At 39.5% G+C, this 24,561-nt stretch overlaps 1 protein-coding gene across 4 annotated transcripts in view; it reads left to right on the top strand.

Moving 5' to 3' along the window:
• Positions 1-23,269, top strand: part of camsap2a (calmodulin regulated spectrin-associated protein family, member 2a) — a 53,907-nt gene extending 30,638 nt beyond the window's left edge. Inside the window, exons 5-18 of one of the 4 annotated variants that reach the window (XM_044200691.1) lie at positions 1,141-1,173; positions 2,403-2,544; positions 3,263-3,402; positions 10,411-10,507; positions 10,740-10,836; positions 11,121-11,152; positions 11,295-11,364; positions 11,504-13,646; positions 15,381-15,517; positions 15,978-16,201; positions 16,873-16,945; positions 19,016-19,131; positions 19,741-19,859; positions 20,718-23,269. In XM_044200691.1, coding sequence (XP_044056626.1) covers positions 1,141-1,173; positions 2,403-2,544; positions 3,263-3,402; positions 10,411-10,507; positions 10,740-10,836; positions 11,121-11,152; positions 11,295-11,364; positions 11,504-13,646; positions 15,381-15,517; positions 15,978-16,201; positions 16,873-16,945; positions 19,016-19,131; positions 19,741-19,859; positions 20,718-21,023 — 3,729 coding nt within the window. In that variant the 3' untranslated portion in view covers positions 21,024-23,269. Of the gene's footprint in view, positions 1-1,140; positions 1,174-2,402; positions 2,545-3,262; positions 3,403-10,410; positions 10,508-10,739; positions 10,837-11,120; positions 11,153-11,294; positions 11,365-11,503; positions 13,647-15,380; positions 15,518-15,977; positions 16,202-16,848; positions 16,946-19,015; positions 19,132-19,740; positions 19,860-20,717 lie in introns of all 4 variants that reach the window. The other 3 variants (XM_044200690.1, XM_044200693.1, XM_044200692.1) reach the window with 3 other exon arrangements.
• The last annotated feature ends 1,292 nt before the right edge of the window (positions 23,270-24,561 follow it).

Raw genomic sequence — 24,561 nt, 5'->3', positions numbered from 1 at the left:
GTAGTGTGGGAATTAGCTATTAACTGAGGCAAGCCTCTCCTCTTTTGGAATCAGCTTACAGTCAGTGGATAGCTGACAGTTTGGTTACATTTATGCAGTGGGATTGTTATTTGGTTTCTTTTAGCTACTGTAGGTATTTAGCTGATGCTCTTCTGTTTAGCAAAAATAAGATGCATTTCCTGATTTTGTTTGTGCCACACAGTTCCCCTTGATTCTAAGATTCATCTCAACTAAGTTTTTGTTTTTTTCAAACTCAGCAAAATTCACAGTTATGTTTCAACACATCAGCAGTGAACTTAGATGAACTTTGGGGATTTAGGGACACTGAACACTCTAACACAGTGTATCTTCGAAGACAGTAAAGAAGGATGCGTGCCTATTGATGGGCACATTAGCCGTTAGAGGAATCAAACCTGTATACATTAAACAGATTTTCTTTCATTTTCACTTAAAAATTGCAGCTCATTTCGGATTTTTTTAAATTATTGTTCAGAAGTATTTTTCTAACAACTGAAACTGTGAACTGACAACTGGCAGAAAAGGCCTCGCCGTTTTTTTGTTTGTTGCTTCTCCTGTTTTGATGCAGTTTGTGCATACAGGTTTAGATTCCACTCTGACACTGGCTCAGTCAAGCTACTGTGACTACCAAAATGCAACAGTTGTCTCTGGTGGATGGTGTGAGTTGCCTAAATCTTACACTAGTGTCATTTCCATTTAGGCTTCAATACAGACTGCATGTAGGTCTAATGATCCAATTTCTTGTCACGCATTTGTTTCGTATGGGGTTTGAAATGTTTCTTCTGTTATTGTTCATTATTCAGTTGCGCCATTTTATTTGAGAGAAATTGTGATCCCCTATATTTGGACTGGCCATAGCTAAATTCTTATTCTCTAGACATATGAGCACCAAAAGACTAAGATACACGCTCAAAACTCAACACCGCATTACACTAAACACAATTTCAGGGTTATTTGGGTTGTGTGGGCTGCTTCTCTTGCACTCTCAATTACACGCAGGTTCTCTCCCTTTGATCTCACAGCTGTCATGTCTTTCCTTGTATTACTAATCGCATTACTAACTAATCTCACTAACAGGTATGTCTTTTGTTGTTGTTTTTTTCTTTTGCTGTGCTGCTGCAGTCTCCAACCAAGTGGTACATGAAGCTTGTGCCTGTAAGTCAACTAATCAGTCCTATGCTCTTTCATCTATGTATCCATAGTGACCGTCTCTGCTCCCTCCTGCCTCTCTCTGTCTTGATTGCCATAATTTTATCACACATGTGTTTCAACCTGTGATTTCACTGTTACATAAACACAGCTTTTCTTTCTCTGACCCTGTTTTGATTAACAAGTGTTCCCTTGTGCTGTATCCATGTGATTTATTGTACAGCAAAAATATGAAATTAAATTCTGAAACTGTAGCTGTAATTATTTGCCATTAAGATAAAACCGTAGCGTGTGAATTACATTATAAATCAGTTCAGTTCTTTATTCTCTACAGTCTCTATGAACTGCAGTTTAGTATAAAGTTGTTAAGTTGATTGAAATCCATGACATACAGACATTAGGGACATGCGTATTTAAACTCAGATTCTCTAACAGGCTTCCTTGTATTTGCTAATGTGAAGGTCCTAACTAACCCTCATGGGGAATCACTGAATGGGTCCCAAGGGATTAGCCAAAAAAAAATGAAGAAAGATTAACTTTATTAGAATTTTATTTCAGAGATGGGACGTCTGGGAGCATTTGGCATGAAACAGTTTCAGAGTCCCTGTGCCAGCTCTCACTGTAGATCCTCTTGTAACATTGTCTCTTTTCACCTCAAACATTGTGTGTGTTTTAGTGGAAAGTCATTTATATATTCATGCCATTAGGCTGCACATTGAAATGGCAAGTTTTTCATTTAGAATGCTCTCAACGTGTAGGGAATAATTATGTGGCATTATACCACTAAGCCTAACGAAGATCACAACATCTGGAAAAATAATCAGTGAGTCGCTTCATTTGTATTTGTGCAGCACTGATATTATACCATAGTGGGTTATATTTACCATAGTGGGTTTTATTCCCTCTCAGTGGGCTTACCATAACATGTTTCTTTCAAACAATTAGAACATTTTACTACATACTCTGTAAGGCTCCAGAGTCATTCAGTTACCTTCATACACGATTAAAACTAATGAAGCCTTGATGTGTTGTAAAGTGTTTGTTGTTGCTTTAAAGAGACAATAAAGATACAGCTGCTGTTATGGTTGCACCATTATACATAACTAATTTTGCAGCTGTAATTAATGAAAAAATAAACAATAGGACAAGTCTGGCTCAATAGGTACTGTAGATGTAGGCAGCTTAATGTTGCACAATGCAATATGGTTTATAGGTATGTATTTTATGTTATGCAGGCTCGCTACAGGAAGGAGCAGGCCTCAACCCAGCCGGTTCCCTGGATCCCCCCAGTGGACAACCTGCTGAAAGACAGCACGGACGGCTCAGCCCTGGGTGCTCTGCTGCACTTCTACTGCCCTCAACTGCTATCATTGGACGGTAAGGAGCTTACAGTTAGTGTGGGCTGAAGTCGAGTCGTGTGTGTTGGATTGGGGCAGGATGCCTGCATGTCCTGCAACATAGCACAAGGTGACCATAATTTATCAGCAGGAGTTTAAGAGCTCTGTTGACCAAAATAAATAAGTCAGAAGAAAATATGCTGAAAATGCTGAATGTTTCCAACTTTGAAAAGTTTCTGGTCCTTAAACTGTTTCTGCCCATTGAAACTGAAATGGTAAACATCTGTTTTCAGAACACATTTCAACTTCATGCTTAAAAAAAAGTCAAACCAAAAAAGAAAATAGCTGAGCTCTGAGCACAGTGATTCTCTCTTTTTACATATGTTGTTTATTTTTATTCCTCACAAATTTTCAGAAAAAATTTGAAAAGATATTATTATTTTTATTTTCAAAGACCTATAAGTACAGTGGGGATAGATTTGTGTCAATGTGTCCCCTGCCCCTGAATGCTTTATTCAATAGATCAAAGATCAGTCACAAACAAAAGATGCAACATAATCAAATCACTTTGCTGAAAGGTGTTGATAGTGGGCCTTACTCAACACTGTTTACTCTTTAAATGTATGAACACACAGCTCCACCCACACGTACTTGTACTTGTACACACTGCACTCATCTCAGTACGCTGAAAACCACTGAAGTGTGTATTACAACCAGAACCTGACCCTGACACCTGATGGCTCCCTCTGCCCTCCTAGATGTCTGCCTGAAGGTGAACATGACGCTGGCTGATCGGCTGTACAACCTGCAGCTCATACAGGACTTCTGCAAAGACAACCTGAACAGCTGCTGCCACTTCAGCCTGGAGGACATGCTCTATGCCTCCTCCACCATCAAGGTACTGCTCAAACCTGGCTGCATTCAACACCAAGGTTCAGAGTTTCATTTCCAAAATGAGATATTTGCTCTTACAAATTAAATACTTTGACCCTCACTTCTGTATCAAACCATTTATGGTACTTGTAAAGTTTTGTCAGTAAGTTATTTTTAGTCTTTGACTAACAAAATATTAAAACTTGCACAGACTGGAGCCTCTATTTTAGAATTATTTAATGAGCAACAGTTATTTTATTTTTCCAAATGTATAGATATTATTTGTAAGTGAAATAATTTTTAATTGTCCTTTATGAGAGTGTGCGTAAAGAAGCTTGATGGTTTTTAGAAATTGGTCTCATAAATTAAGGTCAATGACAATTTTAAAGACTTTCAGTCAAAAATATGCTACATGTCACAGAATAGAAATCTCTGGAGTGACTTGATGGTTGTATTGTGATACTGATCCTGTTTGGTTGATGTCCAAATCTTCTCGCTGCAAACCAATTCTCCACTCTAAAGTTACAGTAAGGGTGTAATAGTCGTTACAGTCTTGGATAAATATCTGTCAGAATTTTAACTGCTGCACTACTGACTTGTTGAAACTTAGCCTTTAAAATGTGTCCAGAGTTTGCCAGCAGGAAGAATGTTAGTTAGTAGAAAAACCACCATCTGAAAAAATGTGACCTTGTAGAAATTGGTGGTTCTTTTTTAAAAAAACCTAGGAGTAATGTCAGATCTTAGTTTGCGCATTTACAAAATTACAGACAAATCAAAATGTCGAGTTATACTTAAGTTAATGATTGTTTCCATAAACTGATACACTTCCTGTATGTGTTAATTCATTCATGAGTTTTTCAACAAAACAGATTAGAAAACCATATGGTGTGGTACTATCCAGAGAGAAAGGCATGAAACAGGAGAAATGAGCAGCTCTGTAAGCCAGTGTGGTGAGTCATGCTGTGGAAAAACCATTCAATCCAAACTATCTGTCTTCACCAACCACAATTCTGGAGAGCTGCAATCACCCTGCTCTCCCAACATGTCTGCATGTGTTTTTTCATTCTTTCCTCACACACTCTTTCCTTGTCTTTCTTTCTTTTTTCTTTTTGTTCCTTTTGTGCTTTTGACTACATGTGATTTTTCTAATTTTCTCCTGTCATACTTTGTCTCTCTGTTTTCCGACCTTTCTCAATCAGTCATTTTCTTTCTCTCTCTGTCTCTCCCTGACTAGTAATACGCAACTTTTTCCTAGTTCTACTGTTCATGTAGTTTCAGCTTCAGGTTGTGTTACTTGCTCAGGGCTGCTATTGGTTGTTAACAGCTCTTCTTGCTCAAAGCCAGTGTTGTGCTACAGGATTTATTGGAAATGAGACATTTATGCATTGTGTGGGTGTGCATGACTAATACTGTATTTCTGTAAAAGGTCTATGTTGCCTCTCAAACATATCCAGTTCTATTTTTGTTTTCTAGTTGTGTTCATATGTGTATTTTTGTCGGCGCAAAAAACCTTTTCATCAAATAGCCACAGTGGCTACTGGAGTCCACAATTCTCACAACATCCCAAAACAGTGACTCCCAGTATTCTGCCACACAAAAGGCAGAATGGCCACCACAAAGACAGTGTACTACAATTTGTCTGGTGGTTTGGTGTAACTTTCCGTCCGTGCTGTGTGTTTGTGTTTGTCCCTGATGTGTCCATCCCTGATGTTTTGCCTGAGAACTGCATAAGCAGTAAAAAAGTTGATGTGTCTGGATGACATTGACTTTGCCTCAGCATGTTCTCTGACATAGAACTGTTGTTCTCCGCACAGACTTAACACAGGTCACTAAAAGGACAAACATCAGTAGACTGTCTAATCTGATTCAACACCAGCTTTCAAGGCACTTTAAACTTAAAAAAAACACACTAAATTAAATACATTTGTCAGCTGAGTTGCATTGATGACATGGACTTCCTAGACACTGATAAAATACTTTTGTAATAGTAATAGAAATAATATTTCAATATATAAATGGAATTGGTTTTTGCTCTGGCAAATAATATTTCTTGTTTCCAAATGAAGCTAAAAGAAAGACACAAAGGAGAAGAATTTCACTTGATTCAGTTATGAAATAGAGACATGCATGTGAAAATAGACCAATGCAGGTTCTATCAACAGTAATAGATACAGTATTTGTACTAATATTCTAGTAATATACAGTATATAAAATATTATAAATCAGGGATACAGCTCTTGTGAGATGGATAACGTGATGGATAACATGAAAACATTATCTCACACTCACAAGTTGCCCAAAGCTCACACACATCTACTAAACACACAGCATCAAAAAAGAAAAAAATTGAGTCATGTGAACCAGCCAGTAGCAGTATTTCGCTGACACTGATTTCATGAGGGATTAAAAAAAAAATCCTAGCAGGGCAGAGTGATTGCCTGAGAGCATCAGTGCAGCCAGAACTGCACACAGAACCAGTTAGACTCAGTAACCTTGACCCAGTTTCCAAGCAGTCACACCCTCAGTAGCTGTACATCGTGGCCCGTCATACTAATGGAGACCTTATTATAGAGATTGAGCCGAGACATTAGAGGGGAAGTGAAGTGAGAGAGGTGTTGACGCGGATGAAAATGGAAACAGGAGAGAAGAGACGGGGAGGAGCGATAACACTTACACCAACAGAGAGTCTGAAACGGTTGGAGAGGAGATGACAGAGACCGAGGTGGGGAAAGAGAGAAAGAGGGACAGCATCAGATGGGAACTTGATGATGTGTTTAGACATGCCCATCACTGAAGCATGCACACAGACAAACAGGGAGGCACATATCATAATTAACTGAAAGTGTTGCTGTGCTAATCCTTCCACCAGATGCAATTTAGATCTGATGTTTTTCATTTTCTCCAATTTCTCAATTATGCTTATATATAACATATTCAAATGTCTTGTTTTGTCCAACCAACAGTCTAAAAATCATAAATATTCAGTTAACTATCGTGTATAATAAGGAAAAGTAACAAATCCTCACCTCTGAGAAACTGGAACAAGGGAATGTTTGGTATTTTTGCTTGAAAAATAATTAATTTATTATCCAAAATGTTGCTGATAAATTTTGTGTCGAAAACTAATAGACTAATTGTCTCAGCTCTAATGTCAATACATAAGCTGTTAAGTGTTGCAAGTTAAAATTAAGTAAATCTTGAGACCAATGAGATAAAGGTCATAAATTTGACAGCTTGGCTGAGCAGCATTAACATGGAGGACATCAAGACACAGTAATGGAAAGAAAGACAAAACCTGACAAGTATAAAAGGAGATACCTCACTTCAGTTTAAACTTGAGGGCTGGACTGTAGCTGGTGTGGGTTACTTTAATATTTATTATCAGTCATCCAAAGAAATCAGTCTATATGTGCAGAAAATTGGAATTGAGCATGAAGCTTCACAGCCTGAACATTTGACAGCTGAGTGAGTGTTTCATGCCTGCACAAACACACACATACACACACACATCTCCATGGCAGATTCCATGAGCTTCTTTGTGGCTGAATATGTAGAGCACTGCACATAAAATCACCAGAGTTAAGGGTCTGTTCCCTTCCCTCTCAAGGAAACAAAAGACTCGGGGTGAAATTCAGTATAAAACACAAAATTTTGTATGTTTGGTGAAGACGGGATCAGTCCACATTATATTCAGTAAGTCTCTTATAGAGACAATAGACTAGCCTTTAGTACCCAACCCCCAAAGCCATAGAATGCACTCATTACTTAGGGCTATTCTTTCCTACTGGACACCAGGATAGTAAATCACGTCAGCCCACTCCTATTTACTGGCTCTTCATTTAATTAATTCACAGCACATCCAAATTACCATCTGTGGATCCAAAAAGGAGAAATTAAGTTCGCCAGCTTTGGGTTTTTGCCAGCGTTTGCTTCTTCTTCTTTACCGGGAGGTTTGTAGCAGACATGTTGAGGTTGCCCTGAGGAATGCAATTAACATTCATAAGCTGCCTCTTCAACATGGCTTTAAGTTGGTTGATCATTTGTCATCATTTGAAATCAGCAACAAAGGATATATGTTTTTTAAAGTTTATAAATATCTTAAACAGACTGGGTTTATGGTGCTTGATTTAAAGATACTGAATTACATTGCATTTGATTCATCAGCTGACAGAGTGATTTGCAGTGAGTGTTGCACTAGGATAAGCCTCAGTTCCTAGACCACCAGCAGGTAAAGAGTGCAAGGATCACATTCAAGTAGTGATCCTTTCATCAGTGTTTGTACTGACGTTCTTAACTTAAGTGTTGGTGTCTGATGTCTGTGTGTGGCCACGTTTAGACATTTGAGCATGAAAGCTCATTCTTCTTTAGATTTCGTTTTCTACTTTTAGAAATACAACGCAAGCCCAGGTTTTTCTACGGGCAAGTCAGGGCAGCCTCATAAACTTGGCGGTAAATCAAGAGGGTGGGTTTTCCAGATTGGAGTGAGTCTGGCTGGCTGGCTGCAGGACCTAGATCCTTTAATCAACCTTCTGGCCCAATGATTGTTGACATTAATGCCCAGTGAATGCTCAGTGTGTGTGTAGGCCTAGTGTCTTGCTGAGCTGGATAAAGACATTTGTAGGGTGTTCATGTGTGACCTGCAGTGGCCATTTTTATGCATGCACACCCTATACATTGCCAGTGCATTTAAATGTTACACTATTCATGTGTGAGTGTATGCATGTGTAGTACATGCAGGAGGGGCTGTTTGTGCCCATCCCTGTAGAGTGGATTAACTCCCTCCACCCCCATCATCCTGAGAGTGACACACTCAAATCTCCAAACAGACAGATCTGGCAACACTGCAGACCTGGCAGAGGTAGTAATTCCAGTCAGTGGGGAGACAGGCATAGTGGTGGTGCAGCGGTTGGTTGTTTGAGGATCTGTGTGAGTGTGTGCGACTGCTGACTGGTGGTATTAGTGATAACACTCACACCTGGTGTGTCAGTAGTAGTCAGATGGGCAGATGGGAAGAGAGAAGTCAGGTTGGGCTTTCTGCCACCAGTCTCAGCTGAGTGGACGATGGAAGATCTTTGTCTCTCCCTTTTTCTTTCTTTCCTTCTTTTTTATTTCTTCTGCTCGTCTTAACCCATTGAGGAATGCTTCACGTGCTGAACACACCTGAAGGTAACCAGCACTTTGGTATTTACCTAGCTGTTTGTTAGTAATTCTATGCTAAAGTGCAATTTAACCCCAGAGTTATAAGAAGGGTAAATGTAACTCAAAACATAGGTTGAAAAAGATGATGGAAAAGATTAACGTTTTTAATTGACTGATTGATGAAAAACTCTAGCTGTAGGAAGCAATTGTTCAGTTTGCATGTAAAGTTGATAATTAAATTTTTTTCTGCCTTACTTTAATTGCTTTGGTAACCATGTGCACTACAGCTTCTCACGCCTAGATTCTGTCATAGCGACACACCTTTTCACACGGTTGCAGCTTTGCTTTTTAGCATGAGGTAAAAACACAAAGGACTCCAAAAAAACGTAAAATGCTGCAGTAACACTCTAGGGAATCCACTGCTACTGGTGTTTAATTGCCTCTGCCCCTCCTGGTGTGCTTTCGAGCTGTAGTTGGGGGGCTTAAGGGGTGTATGTCTGATGTGTGTGTGTGTGTGTGTGTGTGTGTGTGTTCGCTGGTGTGTGCTTGGTAGAGCAAAATGTTGCTGATGAGGTGAATCAGGTATCTTTAGAGCTGGGCCATGCAGCATTGTCTTTGTCTGGAGACCACGGACTGAGGGCGGGAGGGGGCGTGTTTCCTCAAGGTCGTCCCTGCTTCACCGCACTCATTTTGCATATGCGTTCGTGCACGTGTGCGTTTGTAAGTGAGTGCCGGCATTCTCAGTGCAAAAAACACCCAACTTGGCATAATAATTGATTAAATATTGATTCTTGAAATATGTGAAAGTGGAAAAAATCAGCCTGGATTCAGTTTACAATGCAAAATAAATTGTTTTTGATTGAAGGAATTTGACTTATTCTTTGCTTTGTTTCAAGATAATGACACTCATTTTAAAGTTTTTATTTCACTTATGATGGCACAAATCTTGACTCATTAAAAATGCAGTGTTTGGACTGAAAAGAGACTGAATGGATTTTTCTACAGTGTCAGCCATACTGGTTGAACCATGTGGTGTTTTGAGTAATATCTGATAAAGGCTACATGTTTTACCTTTGTAATACAGTGCAGCTCTAATAGATGCATTTGCACTAGTCCACAGATGGATATTTTTGCAGTGCAGTGTCCTCAAGCAGTTTGACCTCCCACTGTATGTTGACCTGATTCAGACATGGACCTGGCACAGCAGTGGCAAACACCCTCCCACATTTTTACGCGATCTAATTCAGGTTGACTGGTGGATTGTATACTGGTAATTGAGAACAGAAAAAAATAGCTGACCTCTATTTTATAAATTAGGTTAATGCCTTAATCACTCCTCTTTACTACCCTAGGTACTATTGACATTGTTATGTAAGTGGAAGATTAGCTTATGTAGCATCTGAAAAGCCATGATGTTGGTTACATTAGCTTAGCTAATATATTCTTGCGGTATGAAAAGTCTGACTCTTAATAAGTCTTCTTCTTCTTTATTTTACTTAAAAGTCACTCATTTTTGGAAAATGCGTCGGTGAATAGGATGATGAATATAGATCCCCTTGTAAATTACTCCTTTGAAGGTTGAACTATGAAACATCGTTCTCTTAAGAGGATACTCTGTGAAATAGAGCAAGATTGGTGAATTATTTATATGCAGACTGGAAGACAAGTAATACTCATCACCTCAGGTTCTCTGTAAGGGTTAACAGAGACACCTGCTGGAGAAATAAGTACAATGCGAGTTTATGGCAGGTGGTATTGTGGATAAAGTGACAAGAGGACACACAGAATTTGTTCACTGTAACAGACATTTTTTTTAAGGTATTGTTGTACTGAGTGATTATATGTTACCCAATCCCATGTTTTTAATCTTAGACTTGTTTGAATATTTCCACAGAATAACTACCTGGTGTTCATGGCAGAGCTGTTTTGGTGGTTTGAGGTGGTCAAGCCATCTTTTGTGAAACCAAGAATGCTGGACAACGAAGGCACAGGCAGGTCTTAAATTCTGAATTTCCGATAGCTTTCAAAGTAGCAATAGCAACTGTAGTGTCATGTGCAGAAAGAAGTGGTGGTAAGTGCTAGAAGTAATGGTAGTCCTAGAGGTACCCGTAGGTGTATTTTATCCGAAACATACACAAAGCAAAGTAATTATGGTGAAATTGATGTACAGTATTATGTATGTATTAAGTACAGGTTGATCGTTTATCTCTGTTGTCACCTCAGAGCCCTCATCCTTGTTGAAGAATATGCCAGCCATCCCCATCTCCAAGGCAACCAAGAGGAGCTTCATGGAAAGACCCCCAAGTCCTGAAAGACCCAGGTACGCTAGTCCAAATGATGGTATTTTCAACATGAAACATGACTTTCATGTGATATGTGTACTTCCAAAAGTGCATGAGCAAGGCATTTCCATTCCAGTTGAGTGGATCTGCTCATTGGCTAATAGTTTACACTGGTTGGTGGGCAGCTTGCAGGTATGAATATATGGGACAAATTAAGCCAAATAAGATCAGCTGGACAAATTAAAGTTAAAAAGGACAATGAAAATAGACTGTATATTACAATGTATAACATGTCTGACATTTTCTCTCTCTTATTCTCTAGTTTGCCCCTCCGACCCCAGCCTCGAAACTCAGGTGATTTTTATTAATGTTTCTTTTTTATACTAGAATTGTAGTATTAGATATGAATATCAAAATAGGATTACTTGTAATCTACAAACTTGTAGGTACAACAACTTCTGTTTTGTTTTTTACTTTGCTTACTTGTGTCATTCAGGAGAGATCAAGAGGTCAACCTCAATGTCCTTTGTCGATGGCAACCTCGGCACCTGGCCCAAAGAGAAAAGGTTGGTAATATAGCTGTCCTGTTCGTGTGCTGCTCATTGAAAATATCCAATCCCCAATCATCAAGTAACCATTTAAAATTTGTTAGAAATACAAAAAAATATCTGAAAATTTAATTAGAGTTTTTTTTTTTCTATTAAGGTCTGGGCCTTATGGGGTGTCTTTTGACATCCCCTTTGACAAAGAGGACTCTGCTCCAGCCTCTCTTTCCTCCACACGTGGCATGGTCAGGTCCGTCAGCACTGATGATGGTTCTGGCTTCAGGGTCCACCACCTGCCCCGTGGAATGAAGCGTAACCTGTCCTTCCAGCCAGTGAACGGTCAGAGTGTCGGCATTGAGGAGGAGGGCTGCCCAGACAGCCTGGCTGGTATGGAGCCTGGCAGGCGAGCGTACCCCAACGGACATGGAAGTGTCATGGCAACAACTCCCTCCGTGGAGGAAGCCCTCCAGATAATCCACAGCCCGAATAAGCCCCCAGCGGAGCGGATCAACAATGGTTTCTTCCTGCACAGTCAGGATCACGGGACCACTTGTGGTGTTGGCTTGGAGCCTGTGTCAGAGTTGGACTCCCAAGGGCCTCTGAGCACCACAGACACCACCGAGGTGGACACTGGTATCCATATCCAAACAGAAGACATGCTGGATGAGGATTCCTCTTTGAAAGACTGCTCTGTGAACATGGACCTGGATATGGACACGCCAAGCCCCTGCCCAAGTAGTCAGAGCAAATCCCCCTCAGGAATGAAGATGACCAGCTTTGCCGAACAGAAGATGAGGAAGCACATTCCATCAGCGCCAGACTCAGGGAGGTGTAGCAGCAGCTCCCTTAAGACCACTCCTGAGGGCTCTGAGTTTGGCCTCCCATTATCTGTCTCCTGGGCCCCGACCCCTGAGCACAGCCCCATCCATCAACAAACCACACCACCCCTCACTGCTCAAGCATCGTCCACACCTGTACAACTTCCACCCAATGACCCCGCTCAGGTCATGGCTACAGAGATGGTACAGCTGAGGATGAGGCTGGAAGAGAAACGTAAAGCCATCGAAGCACAAAAGAAGAAAGTGGAGGCTGCTTTTACAAGGCATCGGCAAAAGATGGGTCACTCAGCGTTTCTCAATGTGGTGAAGAGAAAAGGAGATGGGGCCGCCAGTGGAGAGGAAGGAGGGAAAATCGAGGGAGAAGGCAAGGCAGCAAGCACAAGTCCCACCTTCAAATTTGGGAGGAGCAAGGCAGACACACCTGATGGGGCAGAGCAAAGCAGCACAGGCTCCTGTTGGACAAAGTCACCTGGTGCAGGAGAGGAAGGTGGGCAAAGCCATGCTCAGCTAACTGAGGTAGATCTCACCGAGTATACACGTTCTATTGAGAAACTTAACCATTCATTAGCCTTCCTTCAGACTGAGATGCAGCGACTTGCTCAGCAGCAAGAAGTGATCATGGCCATGAGGGAGCAACAACATCAGCAGGCGTGGGTCATCCCTCCTCCACATACAGACCCATCACCACAAAAACACAGTCGAGCAGGGGCTGTTACCCGATCCTCAGGACCCTCTTCTCCTGCCGACTCCCCTCGTTCCACCCACCGCTCTCCAACCAGCATCAAACGCAAATCTGCCTCCTTCCACTCACGTAATCCTCGCACCACTCGTCCCAGCGAGCTAAAGCTGGCCCCTTACAATCGAGTCCTAACTGCCCCGCAATCTGTCGATAGCATCCCCAGGCTACGCCGATTTTCTCCCTGCCACCCCTTGGCAAGTTCCTTCGTTTACATGGGGGAGAAACCAGCAACCGCCAATCCAGCAACAGTAGCCTCAGATGGAGATAAAAACAAGGAGACGGAGTCACTCCTTTCCCCAGAGAGGGAGTTTGCTAGTATATGTGTAGCCAACTCACCCCCCAGCTCCCCCAACCTGCAGAACAAAAGAGAACAAATATTCGAATGCCAAACCCAGGAAACAGAGGTTCACAGCCAATCCAAGATCACTGACGTGGAAACAGATGACCAGAAAGTTCAGTCAGTTGCAGATCTCAAACCTACCATAGAGTCATCATTTCCTGAGGTTCTGGCCCACCCTGTGGTAGAGACCTTCACGCTGACACCTACAGAGATTCTTCCCCAGTCAGAAGCCTCAGGCCAAGTCAAGAGCAGCTTGATTGAGGTTCCTCTGTCAGTCATCAAGCCACTGGAGGATCTGACACTTTGTGATGATTTGGAGATGCAGCAGGGTAATGTGGAAGGCTCGGATTACGAACAGAAGATGTGTCGTGGTTTCTTCTTCAAGGTAGGCTGTTAATTCAAAGAACTGTCACCATATAACACAAACAATAACTGAAACTCCTTCATTCATTTTGACGTTCATTCATGTGACCATTGTCTATATATGAGCACTTTCTCATAATAAATAAAAAGTGGATTTGCAGAAAGCCCAAATGCGTAATGTAAATTTACCACTCAATGTTTCTTTAGATAAGATAAGATGTACTTGTCCCCAATGGGAAATTTGTTTTGACTCAGTGGAACTCAAGTGCGGAGTCATTAAGTAAACAGTGCAGAGTAACAACACAGGCAATAAGATCATCAATCATAAAAACCATAAGAACAAAGAAAAAGCAGCATAAATCACAAAAACCATAGCATGCAGAGTCCGGGTCGCATCCATGTAGCGCAACTGGAAGCTTTAAAATGCAGTGGCAGAGTTCTGGAAAAAGGGCAATTACATTTGAACCTGGGGCAGCCATGTTTGTTCCTAACATAAGATGATGAATGGTTCAGGAAATGTGCCCAGTCAACAGCGTCATCTTCCCATTTATGGGCTGTAAGATAGCTTGCTAGCTGCAGTCTGGGCTTCAATATAGGTCATAAAACTGGGGCTGCTGTGAATAATTCAGGCACAGCTGTGGAAATGTGGGGTTGGAGAAAGGTTGAATAGATTGTGAGGGTGGATGCTGAGAGATGAGCAAAGGATGTTCACATGAAATAAACCTCCAGATGAAACCAGTTTGTACTGCAATTAGCAGCTTGGTGTGCCTATATTGGAAACAACTGAATTCAAATTAAATTTGTTATTGTAGTGGTATAAAAGCATGATTTTATATTTACAATACATTCGGAGTAGGGATGCACAGTTAATCGAAATATTATCAAAATAGCAATAAGGCCAAGTGTAATATCCAAATCACAGAAGCTGCACTTTTTTGATAAAATTAAAATGTGTGACAAAACAGCATTATAATGAAGTACTGTGGTGCTACAAAGATGCCCTGGCCAACAAATCTTGTTCTCCAGATGTAAGAAAACATGTTTGTTTGGTACAGACACCAACAAATGTCACATCATCACGATTTTTAATAGTTTTTTCAGTGTAAATGAAAAGTGTGATGCAAAAATGATCATTCCCACTTATTGTGAATCATATTGCAATCGTAAAAGCCCTAATTCGGAGTGTGTATAAGGTCTGACCTCTGACATTTGACAAATCATGTTTTCAATAGTCTCCTGCTCTCTTGCTATAGTCAATGTTTCATGCAAACTATCTTAACTGCAGTGACATGTGGCCACAAATATCCATTAAATAATGATTTGTTTAAGGTTTCATTGTAGTCCCATAATACAAAGAATATGAAGAACAGAATAATAACATAAAATTGCATAATAAAAGTGAATACAGAGGAATGTACGCTCTCTACTCTGTTGCCTCTGCCAGCCTTTTTACTATATTTAATTACACAAAGGAGAGTCAACCTTTCACAATAACAGCTCAGGTTTTCGATTATCTCCTTCTGTTATATCAGATTAAATGAATGAAAAAATTTAAGGAGTATCGCACTATAATAACACTCAGCTCTGGCTCTTGATCTGTGTCACAACCGTGGAAGGTCAGCTTTGCTCAATGAACAGCAGCTACAAAACATTAATGAATAATATTCACTAAATGTTACTGGATTTTCATTCTGCTTAGAACACACTTTACCTCGAACAGTGTGAGGTGACTGACTCTGTTTCCCTCGTGACTCAGGCGGATGGAAAGGCCGATGAGAACATGGCTCAGAAGAGGGCTGCACTGTTGGAGAAAAGGATGAGAAGGGAAAAGGAGAGCCAGCAGAGGAAGATGCAGCTGGAGGCTGAGTTGGAGCAGAAGAAAGAGGATGCTCGGTATGTTAATACATCTGGAAAATAAGTCCATACACATTTTAAGAGCGCAGAACGCAGTGTTGTGTGGTCTGTTCTTTATTCTGGCAAAAGTTAATTTATTTACGCAGATTGTTATTAAATGAATATCCACCATTAGAAATATTGAAGACTTATTCTAAAAGTCACTTGATTTATTTTTTATTTTTGCTGTTTTAAATCTTAAAAAAGACATATATGTTAGATCACTCCACTACTGTCCAGAAAATTATCAAGTTCATTTGCATCAGAAAGTAAAGAAAGTGTGACCGCAGTGCCAGATGTTTTCATGTATTTTTCAAGATTTATATTTACAGTTTATAACATGAATTTAGTTAATGCTTGTTTTATATTATTTTTATTTGTGTGGTGTTTAATCACCTATATTGAACAGAAAACTCATTCAGTATTTCTCTGCTTCTCTCCCTCCGTTTTGTCTGTTCAGACTGAAAGCAGAGGAGGAGCGCACCAGGAAGGAGGAAGACAAGGCCAGGAGGGAGTTCATCAAGCAGGAATATCTCAGGAGGAAGCAGCTAAAACTGATGGAGGACATGGACACCGTCATTAAACCTCGACCAGTTAGTGGGGCCAAGCAGAGGCGGGGTCGCCCCAAGTCCATGCATCGCGACAGCATGGACTCCCCCAAAACCCCTGTCAAAGCTGCCACAGGTAACCATGGAGATGACCCCCACTGAGAGAGGTCAAGCTCATTCCATCTGTCGAATCTGTGTCCTGCTGCCACTTTGCTTTGTGCCACTCAGGAATGTTTTACGTATCACATTCCTGACATCTCCTCAAATAAGTTATTCTTGTTTTTATATAGTAAAATACAAAAATATTTATCTAATTTGGTCAAGTTTAGCTTTCAACTGGGTGAATTGTAATATTTGTATTAATATTGGCATTGATATTACATTATATAAATGTATATATTCATAGCCTTATCGACATTATATCTAACAGGAAATAATAACAAGCAACAATGTTTTTGTGTTGTATCTAAAATTATACAGTAGAAATTGAAATTTAACATGATATACTGAAGGAGCAATGCAATACTAGTGTGTGTTTGTATTTTTTTTAACATGTCAATTAAATGAAGTATTATATAATGTGTATTAATACATATTTGTATTATAGGGTGTGTCCATATGAATTTTGTGTGTATTACTGGATGTGAGAGTTCATTTTAGTCATAACACACCTGCATTGCTCTGTGAGAGGGTTGGTACAAAACATAGCGGACAGCCTGGTGTTGTTGTTTGTGGTGTCGGTGTAACTGTGTCGTGCTGTGCCACATCTCGTCTCACATCCAGGTTCACGCCAACGTGTCTTTTCAGTCTCCAGCTTGTCCCTCGCTTCCCTCAACCTGGGAGACAGCGACAGTGTTCACTCTGAGAAGAGAGCGCCGAGGTGAGATGTTTATAACTCTGGTGTAACATGTCATGTGAAATGCAATAAAAAGGGTGGGATTTATTTATTTTTTTACAAGATTTCATACTTTCGGATACATAACTCTGATTTGTTCAGGAATAAAGCAGTGGGATATGTTCAGTAAAATATGATAAATGTGAAAACCTCTGTGCATTCATGCCAGTTTGTTGTTTGCTGGATGATCAAAAATAGGAACAAAAATACACACACTGCTAATGTTGGGAATAATTAATCATTTTAACCTGGTTCACTTGCTTTAAGAATTACAGTTACTAAGCCACAGTAAATGAGCATTAAATCCACGCATAATATATAGAGTATATGCACACTGGTGCGCTCCTCCTCTGCTTTCAGTCTGAACAGACAAAACAGAGGGAGAGAAGCACAGAAATACAGAGTTTTCTGTTCAATATAGGTGATTAAACACCACACAAATAAAAATAATATAAAACAAGCATTAACTAAATTCATGTTATAAACTGTAAATATAAATCTTGAAAAATACATGAAAACATCTGCACAAAATTAGGTTGAATTCTCTGGTCATACAGATTCATGTGAAACCTGAAAATATGAAAACTTTGACTTTGGAGTAAATGTTTAACTTAACTTTAAAAAGTCTTTAACTGTTCATCATGTGCAGTAATGGTGATATTTTCTGACCTTTTGTTGTTTTGTTTTTTTAAGCCAAGCTCTCCAGACTTACTCCAGTTCTCAGGTCTAACATTTCTCCTGTATATCTTCTTTATTGTAATACTTTCTTTCCTGCTGTTTCACACCTGTCAGAAGTACTAGTTTAGCCTCTGGCAGTCTCTTCTACTTTCTGAGCTCTCCTAAACTGAGAAGGAGAAGGTTAGTTTCTGCTTGGCAGTTAAACCTTATGGCACTTCATGCTGTCCTGAGCTCAATCCTGCACTGAAACCCTGTCCCCACACTGGGTTTTATTATGGATTGATCGAGCACTTATGGGAAAAGCAACATATTTCCTTATGATTAACTTCAAAGCACTGGTCTAATGCTACGCTTTTAGCAGCATCTCCACCACAAAACAACCGCTTCTCTTCTTCCATTTACCTTTCTGCTGTGCCTTCCTCACCAATTTACACTCCTGCTTTGGCTTTTTCACACCCGATAAAACATCAACACAAGAAAATTGTTTACTTTTGTTCAGAGTCACTACATCACAGACCAGTTATGTAGAACACACCCTGCATAACACATCCATCTTATCAAGTCATTTAACCTGATATTGTTTCTTAAGATATTCAAGATAGTCACTTAATATCAGTTCATATCATCATATCATGGGAAGATATATTTAATCAAAATTAGACTTTTATATCCTTTTTGGAAGATTTTGCCTTTTTGAGAAATTAAAGAAAGCTAAAATGACTTGCTAACGTGGGCAGTTTACATTCAGAAATAAAGCACTACAAGCACGTTTGAGTTAAGTTTGGCTTTAGTTGCTCTTACTGTATATTTCCTGTGCTCATTGGTTTTCACAGAATAGTGTATATTATAAATGCATCAAAATCCCTATGGAATAAGCGGTATTCACTCTGTATATTTGGAAATCAATTCTCAAAAGAGAATGCCAATGTGTAGAGGGGACACCTAATGCAGTTGCAGTCCAAGTAAATGCCAAGTGCTGCACTATAATTGATTGACCTCTTTTATTGACCATAAATGTGCCAGACTGCTTCACATCACTGCACTCACTGCCTGTGCTTGCAAGCTTTGCTACTTTGCTAGTTACTGTAAGGATGTACAACACACACCCAAACCAAGTCCAAACTGTGCGCTGAAATAGTACACACTGTTTCACACAGTTATGGGGAAATGACACCAGCCACCATCCTAATGCTGCTGTTTTGTAATGGCTGGAAGGATTCATTTTTGGAGATGGCACTGTATTTCAAAATATCTAGTTGGCTTGTATAATAGTACAGTGGTTACCTGCCCTGTCTACAGTTTAATTTGTCGAGTGTTGTGAAGCAGCGCCCATGCAGAAAGGTGATCTAATACTCTGCGTGTATATGTGTGTTCTAGGCCAGATTCTGCAGATGGCTTCCTGTCCCCGAGTCGCTCCAGCAGCAGGAATGGAGAAAAGGACTGGGAAAATGGATCCACAACCTCCTCAGTTACATCCAACACAGAGTACACCGGTAGGACAACTTAGCACATATCTTCTGCAGCATACGTTGTCAGTGCAAAAGTTAAAACTAGCTGCCAGCGACAGTTTTAGTACAGCCTAAATTCTTTGGAGAAGAAACGTGATATTAACATCATAAAGGTAAATGGTAACATGAGCTAATGTTATGGAATAACATTATAAACCTAGTTATCAGTTTCTGAAGTGTTTAATTTAGACCATCATGGGTCATTTTTGTATCCAGTGCAGCTAATATTCTAATACTGAAACCAGTGTTTTAATCATTTTATTAATATTGTTTTTAATTTTTGTCCAAAGATAAGTCATCGTCTTGTCTCACTGCCTTCTTGGTAGGCTGTACCACCTCAGTAGATGTAAAATGTAAACCAAATATATCAGCTGCGTGAACATGTTTTTTGTCATCTAAATGCTGCATTCATAGCTCACATTCCTTTGGCAGTCTACCCACTGACACATGGATATGCTACTAGGAGACAGCTTCATACATGATTTATCAAAAGAAAGAGTAAAAATAAGGAGGGAAGTCTTTTCTTTGACATAACTGAAGGAGTTGCCATGACAACAGTCTTATCCTGATGTTCACTCTTCTGTTCTCATTCAGGGCCAAAGCTATACAAGGAGCCCAGTGCCAAATCTAACAAGCACATCATCCAGAACGCTCTGGCCCACTGCTGCCTCGCAGGCAAGGTTAATGAGGGGCAAAAGAACAAGATCCTGGAGGTAACAGCATGGAGCTTTTAAGATATTGTTTTATTCACTCGCATGGGTCGGGGTGTCCTGGTGGCTCTATTGATGATGCACGCCACATACCTTCAACATTATGGATTAAAAGCTGACATGGGACCTTTGTCTCTCTTCCGATTTTACCGTCAGTTTTTACTGGTATGAAATAAAGGCACATACATCCCAAAAATATATATACTGTAAATTCTCAAATAAAAGCAGGTATTCAAGTAATGGTGGAGTTTCACAATAAAAGCTCCCCAATGAAGTTGAGGCTGCAAGACATTTAATGTAAAATTCTGCAGGAAATGTAATTTACCTTGGCTGAACATTGACTGGAAAAACCCCCCCCAGCAAAGTAGAATAAGTGGAATTAATTTGTGAATGAAAATAGTATTTAAATTAAAAGGAAAAACAGCAGAGTAGTATGATAGGAATGTGTTGTTGTAATGATGAAATGTACAATTATACTGAATTTATCAAGACAAAAGGTAAAAAATTGAGCCTCTGAGTTTGCATTAACCAGGGAACAGATTCTGGCCTGGTTCTCTGTCATCGAAGTAAATAAAAGGGGTTTAATTTCAAAACATCCATCACAGTGATTTACATTTTTTTTTTAACTGTTTGTATGAATAAAGGTTTGATTTGTCACAAGAATGGCTAGTCAAAGAAATATCTATATTTTATAAAAAACATTTTAGCATTTAAGCCAATCTAAGTCACAGGACAGACACACTTTTAAATAGCTAAATTTATGCTTAAGAGTCCAAAGAATGAGCCAAATATAACCAAAACCTTTAGTATACATGACCTTCATACTGTATCTAATGAGCTTTTCTCCTCTGACCTTTACAGCAAATGGAGAAATCGGAGGCCAACAACTTCTTGGTTTTGTTCCGAGATGCCGGCTGCCAGTTCCGCTCTCTCTACACTTACTGCCCCGAGACAGAGGAGATCAACAAGCTGACAGGCATCGGCCCCAAGAGCATCACACGCAAGATGATCGACGGCCTCTACAAGTATAACTCGGACAAGAAGCAGTTCAGCCAGATACCAGCCAAGACCATGTCGGCCAGCGTGGACGCGGTGACGATCCACAACCATCTCTGGCAAACCAAGAAGCCAGCCACCCCTAAAAAAGTAGTGCCTGCCCAGTCCTAATAGAACTTGATACGGCAAACACCACCATTTCCCCCTCAAATGGAACATACCCATTTCAATTTGCACTTCACTGTACATATCCATGAAGATTCAAGCACCTGCAATGCCAGTTAGATGAATGCATATTTGTCTTTTTTATGTTTGTTCGTTTTTCCTCTCATTGCATTCCTATCCTTGTTTTTCCTACTTACTCTGGACTGGATATGATAGGATTCAAAGATTATGAACAACTGGAATGTATGCCACTGTTGAAGAATGATGTTGCTTATCAAATGCTTATCACTTCTGTGTTTTTAGAGATTGTCATGTTTGAGTCAGTTTATGAAGGCATGTGTGAGTGTTGTTTCCTATGTGCCAAACGTCAAAAAAGAGACAGTATGAATGCAAGGACATTTTATTGGGTACACTGAAGCACTGAATGTTTTTAATTCATGTACAGATTGATTTGTGTTTGCATTATCCTGTTAATGTGTGGCCTTATGCGCGTTTTGTTTTAGCGTGTGAGTGCAATGAGGTGATTGTAAAACAGCGTATACAGATGGGTTTGGGGTTTTTTTGTACTTGGAAGAACACTTTTTTCTTCATCTCTGTGGGTAAAACAGTTTGTATATTAAGGTACGTAAAACTACAAAGGGCCAAAAAACTAATTGCATACAGCTAGTGTTAGCCACACGGTACACGTGTGTTCAGCTCAACAAAGCCAAGAAGTTTCAGCTTTTTCAGAACCCTTTTTGAGAAAGTGATTTTAAAGAATGCAGGACGTTACTCTAGATCACTGGTTCTCAACCTGTGGGTCAGGACACCTGCGGATGATTTGAGCTGTAATGTATGATGTGTGAAAAAAAATATTTCTAATATGCAAATATGCTGTCATGTTTGTAATTGTTGTGTCAAAATCCTTTTTCCCGTAATATACAAAAGTAGTTGCAAGCTCAAGATGTATTTCAATAATTTAGTAAAATTAATTGAAACATTGAAAATAAAAATCATCCCTTAAGGGTAAAAGTGAACCCTCTGGTTTGCTTACACATGGGTTTTACAAGGAGGCATTGCTTCAGCAGGTTGAGAACCAGTGTTGTAGATCACTTTGCTGCTGGTTTACAGGGGATTTGTGAACAAATAAAACAGCTCAGTATTATTTTGTTTTTATTTAGAAATGCTGCCATGTAGGATCTTTGCAGTATATTAATATAATGTATGCTTACACTCTCACCCACTGGTATCAGGAATATGACTGAATTCCAAGACATAATGACACCCAAGAAGTATTTCTCTTTATATCAATTTCAGGATTTCAAATTAAACTGTTGTACTAGTACTTTCTTGACAGTATTAAATTCTTCAGATTTACACCTGGCTTACTCATCTTAACAAAGTCTGCACTTTTGATACTCTAAGGCACTTCTGGTAAAAGCATCCACCAAACACCAAATGTAGTGAACATAGTGCATATACAAAGTTTAGATTGCTGATTAGTTCAAAAATCAATTGCTCTGCTATTTAATAAAGCCAGTCATACATCACAGCAAGTATTGCCTGATTCATTAGAATGGCTACGCTATTACTATGGTTGTGTCACTTTCAACTGTTGCTCTTACGTAACATTATGTGAAGAGTGTGTATTAGCAGAATATTTGTCTGTTGCCTACAGATGCAACATGTCCTAAAATAATTAATAATTTTGTTAGATTTATATATATTTTTTCAATTATTAGGAAAACCAATTTCACAAAATAATGCAAGGCAGAATAGGGAAGATCTTTGTTGCTGCATACGGGTAGAGACTCGCCACAGAGTTTCATTGGTGTCAGTATCATGTTCCTTTTGCCCCCGAATGTCAAATCAACACCATTTGCAGGTACGATTTCCAACAAAAACAAAATCTGCGAACGTGGTGCATTGTTTTCAGCTGGGGGGATATTTATGACCAAAAGAGAGCATGTATATGTCTTTGAAAATGTAATCTAGTATGACAGAGTGAAGAAGTGTTTCTCTGCTGTTTACTGGAAGGATCTGTCCACAGAAGCTCTGTCCACCAGCTGTTGGCTGCTTAAGGCCAAGGTAAATGATTATTTAAACTGTAATGATATTGTACAGTGTGTTCATGTGAGCTTATACCTATCCACTATGATGACTTTGTTTTGTTTGTCAGACGCTGTGCTGTCATTCAACGTATTGCTGAACATGTAGTTTCATTTTGTTTTTTTTCTTTTTTGCATTAAATAAAACTAAGCATGGCCTCAGCATTTATGTGCATTAATTGTAAAAATAAAATGTCTATTTCAAAGGAGGAAAGAGTATGCCAATCACCATGTGCAAATTGAAAGAAAAGTCAGGAGGGTTGATATTATTTATATAGAAGTTATTATGGAGCCGTAAAGACAGTCTTGTGGTCTGACAACATGGGGTGTCACACCTTTAACCCTGCAACATTTATGGAAATATTAATTTGATTTATTTGTTATTTATTTAAGTATTTATTCTTTTTTTGTTGTTTACAGTTTTAGAATAGACATTTTAGAGGGACTATATCAGAGATTTTGTGTGAGGCATCAGTGTCAAATTAAAGGCATTCAGTTGCATAACCTCAGTCTTATCCTCATTGAGCTGGAGAAAGTTATGAGACATCCAACATTAGGTAAGAGTAATCAGGCTACTAATGTCACTATTGATAACAAGATTATAATGCAAAATTATGTATCATCCACATACAAATTGAAAAAATGGCTATATCCTGAGGAAAGAGCAGGCCACATTAGCTGAGTTTGGCAGAGCAGGAGATGAAGCTATACCTAATGTGGAGGAATAACTGTTCAAAAAGGTACTTTTTAAACCTGTTAATGCCCAAGCCAGCTATTCCAAGGTACAGCAGTACTTAGTATGATGAATTGGGATCTACATTGATTATGGTTTTGCACTAGGGTCTAGTTGGACTAAAATGGTAAGTTTCTTAGAAAAGCTTCACATCCCTTTCTGTTATCAAATGATTGTGGAATGTGGAGTACAGTAAAGTTAGGAACTTTATTGTCCACCACAGCATTAAAACAATAAAGACAATTGATGAGTTCGTATTAATTTACCACCTTAGGGTGATGTGATTTATGGCATTTGCAGCTAATGAATCCAGACCTTTTAGAGTGATTTTTCATGATTTTTACTGACCAGAATTCAGATTAACTTGGGATATCAACCATTAGCTATATGCTAACGTTCAGGCTAAATACTATTTGTACTAGCATATTAATGGGGTTTACTAAATCCATTGATGTAGTTAAATGTCGGAAGAGAAAGCAGAAAACACAGGTTATTAGTTTCTTTTCAATAATGTTTACGATACTTAGTGACGGTCTTTACTTTCCCTCTACAGCTGAAAGTTGCATCGCCGTGTTGTAGGTGTGACCATCGGGCGTCGTCGCCACAGTTGATTGGTGGTTTGCGGCTGCGTCCGCATGGCAACCGCGAGCTGTGTACAAGAAAGAAGGTAGAAGTGACCTTTCTGGAGACGCTGGCTGAGATTTCAACATCCCAACACCGGGTC

This window comes from Siniperca chuatsi, linkage group LG6, assembly GCF_020085105.1.
Source record: "Siniperca chuatsi isolate FFG_IHB_CAS linkage group LG6, ASM2008510v1, whole genome shotgun sequence".
Classification (NCBI taxonomy): Eukaryota; Metazoa; Chordata; class Actinopteri; order Centrarchiformes; family Sinipercidae; genus Siniperca; species Siniperca chuatsi.
The sequence above is the reverse complement of the archived record's forward strand: the minus strand, read 5'-3'. Positions and strand labels throughout refer to the sequence as shown.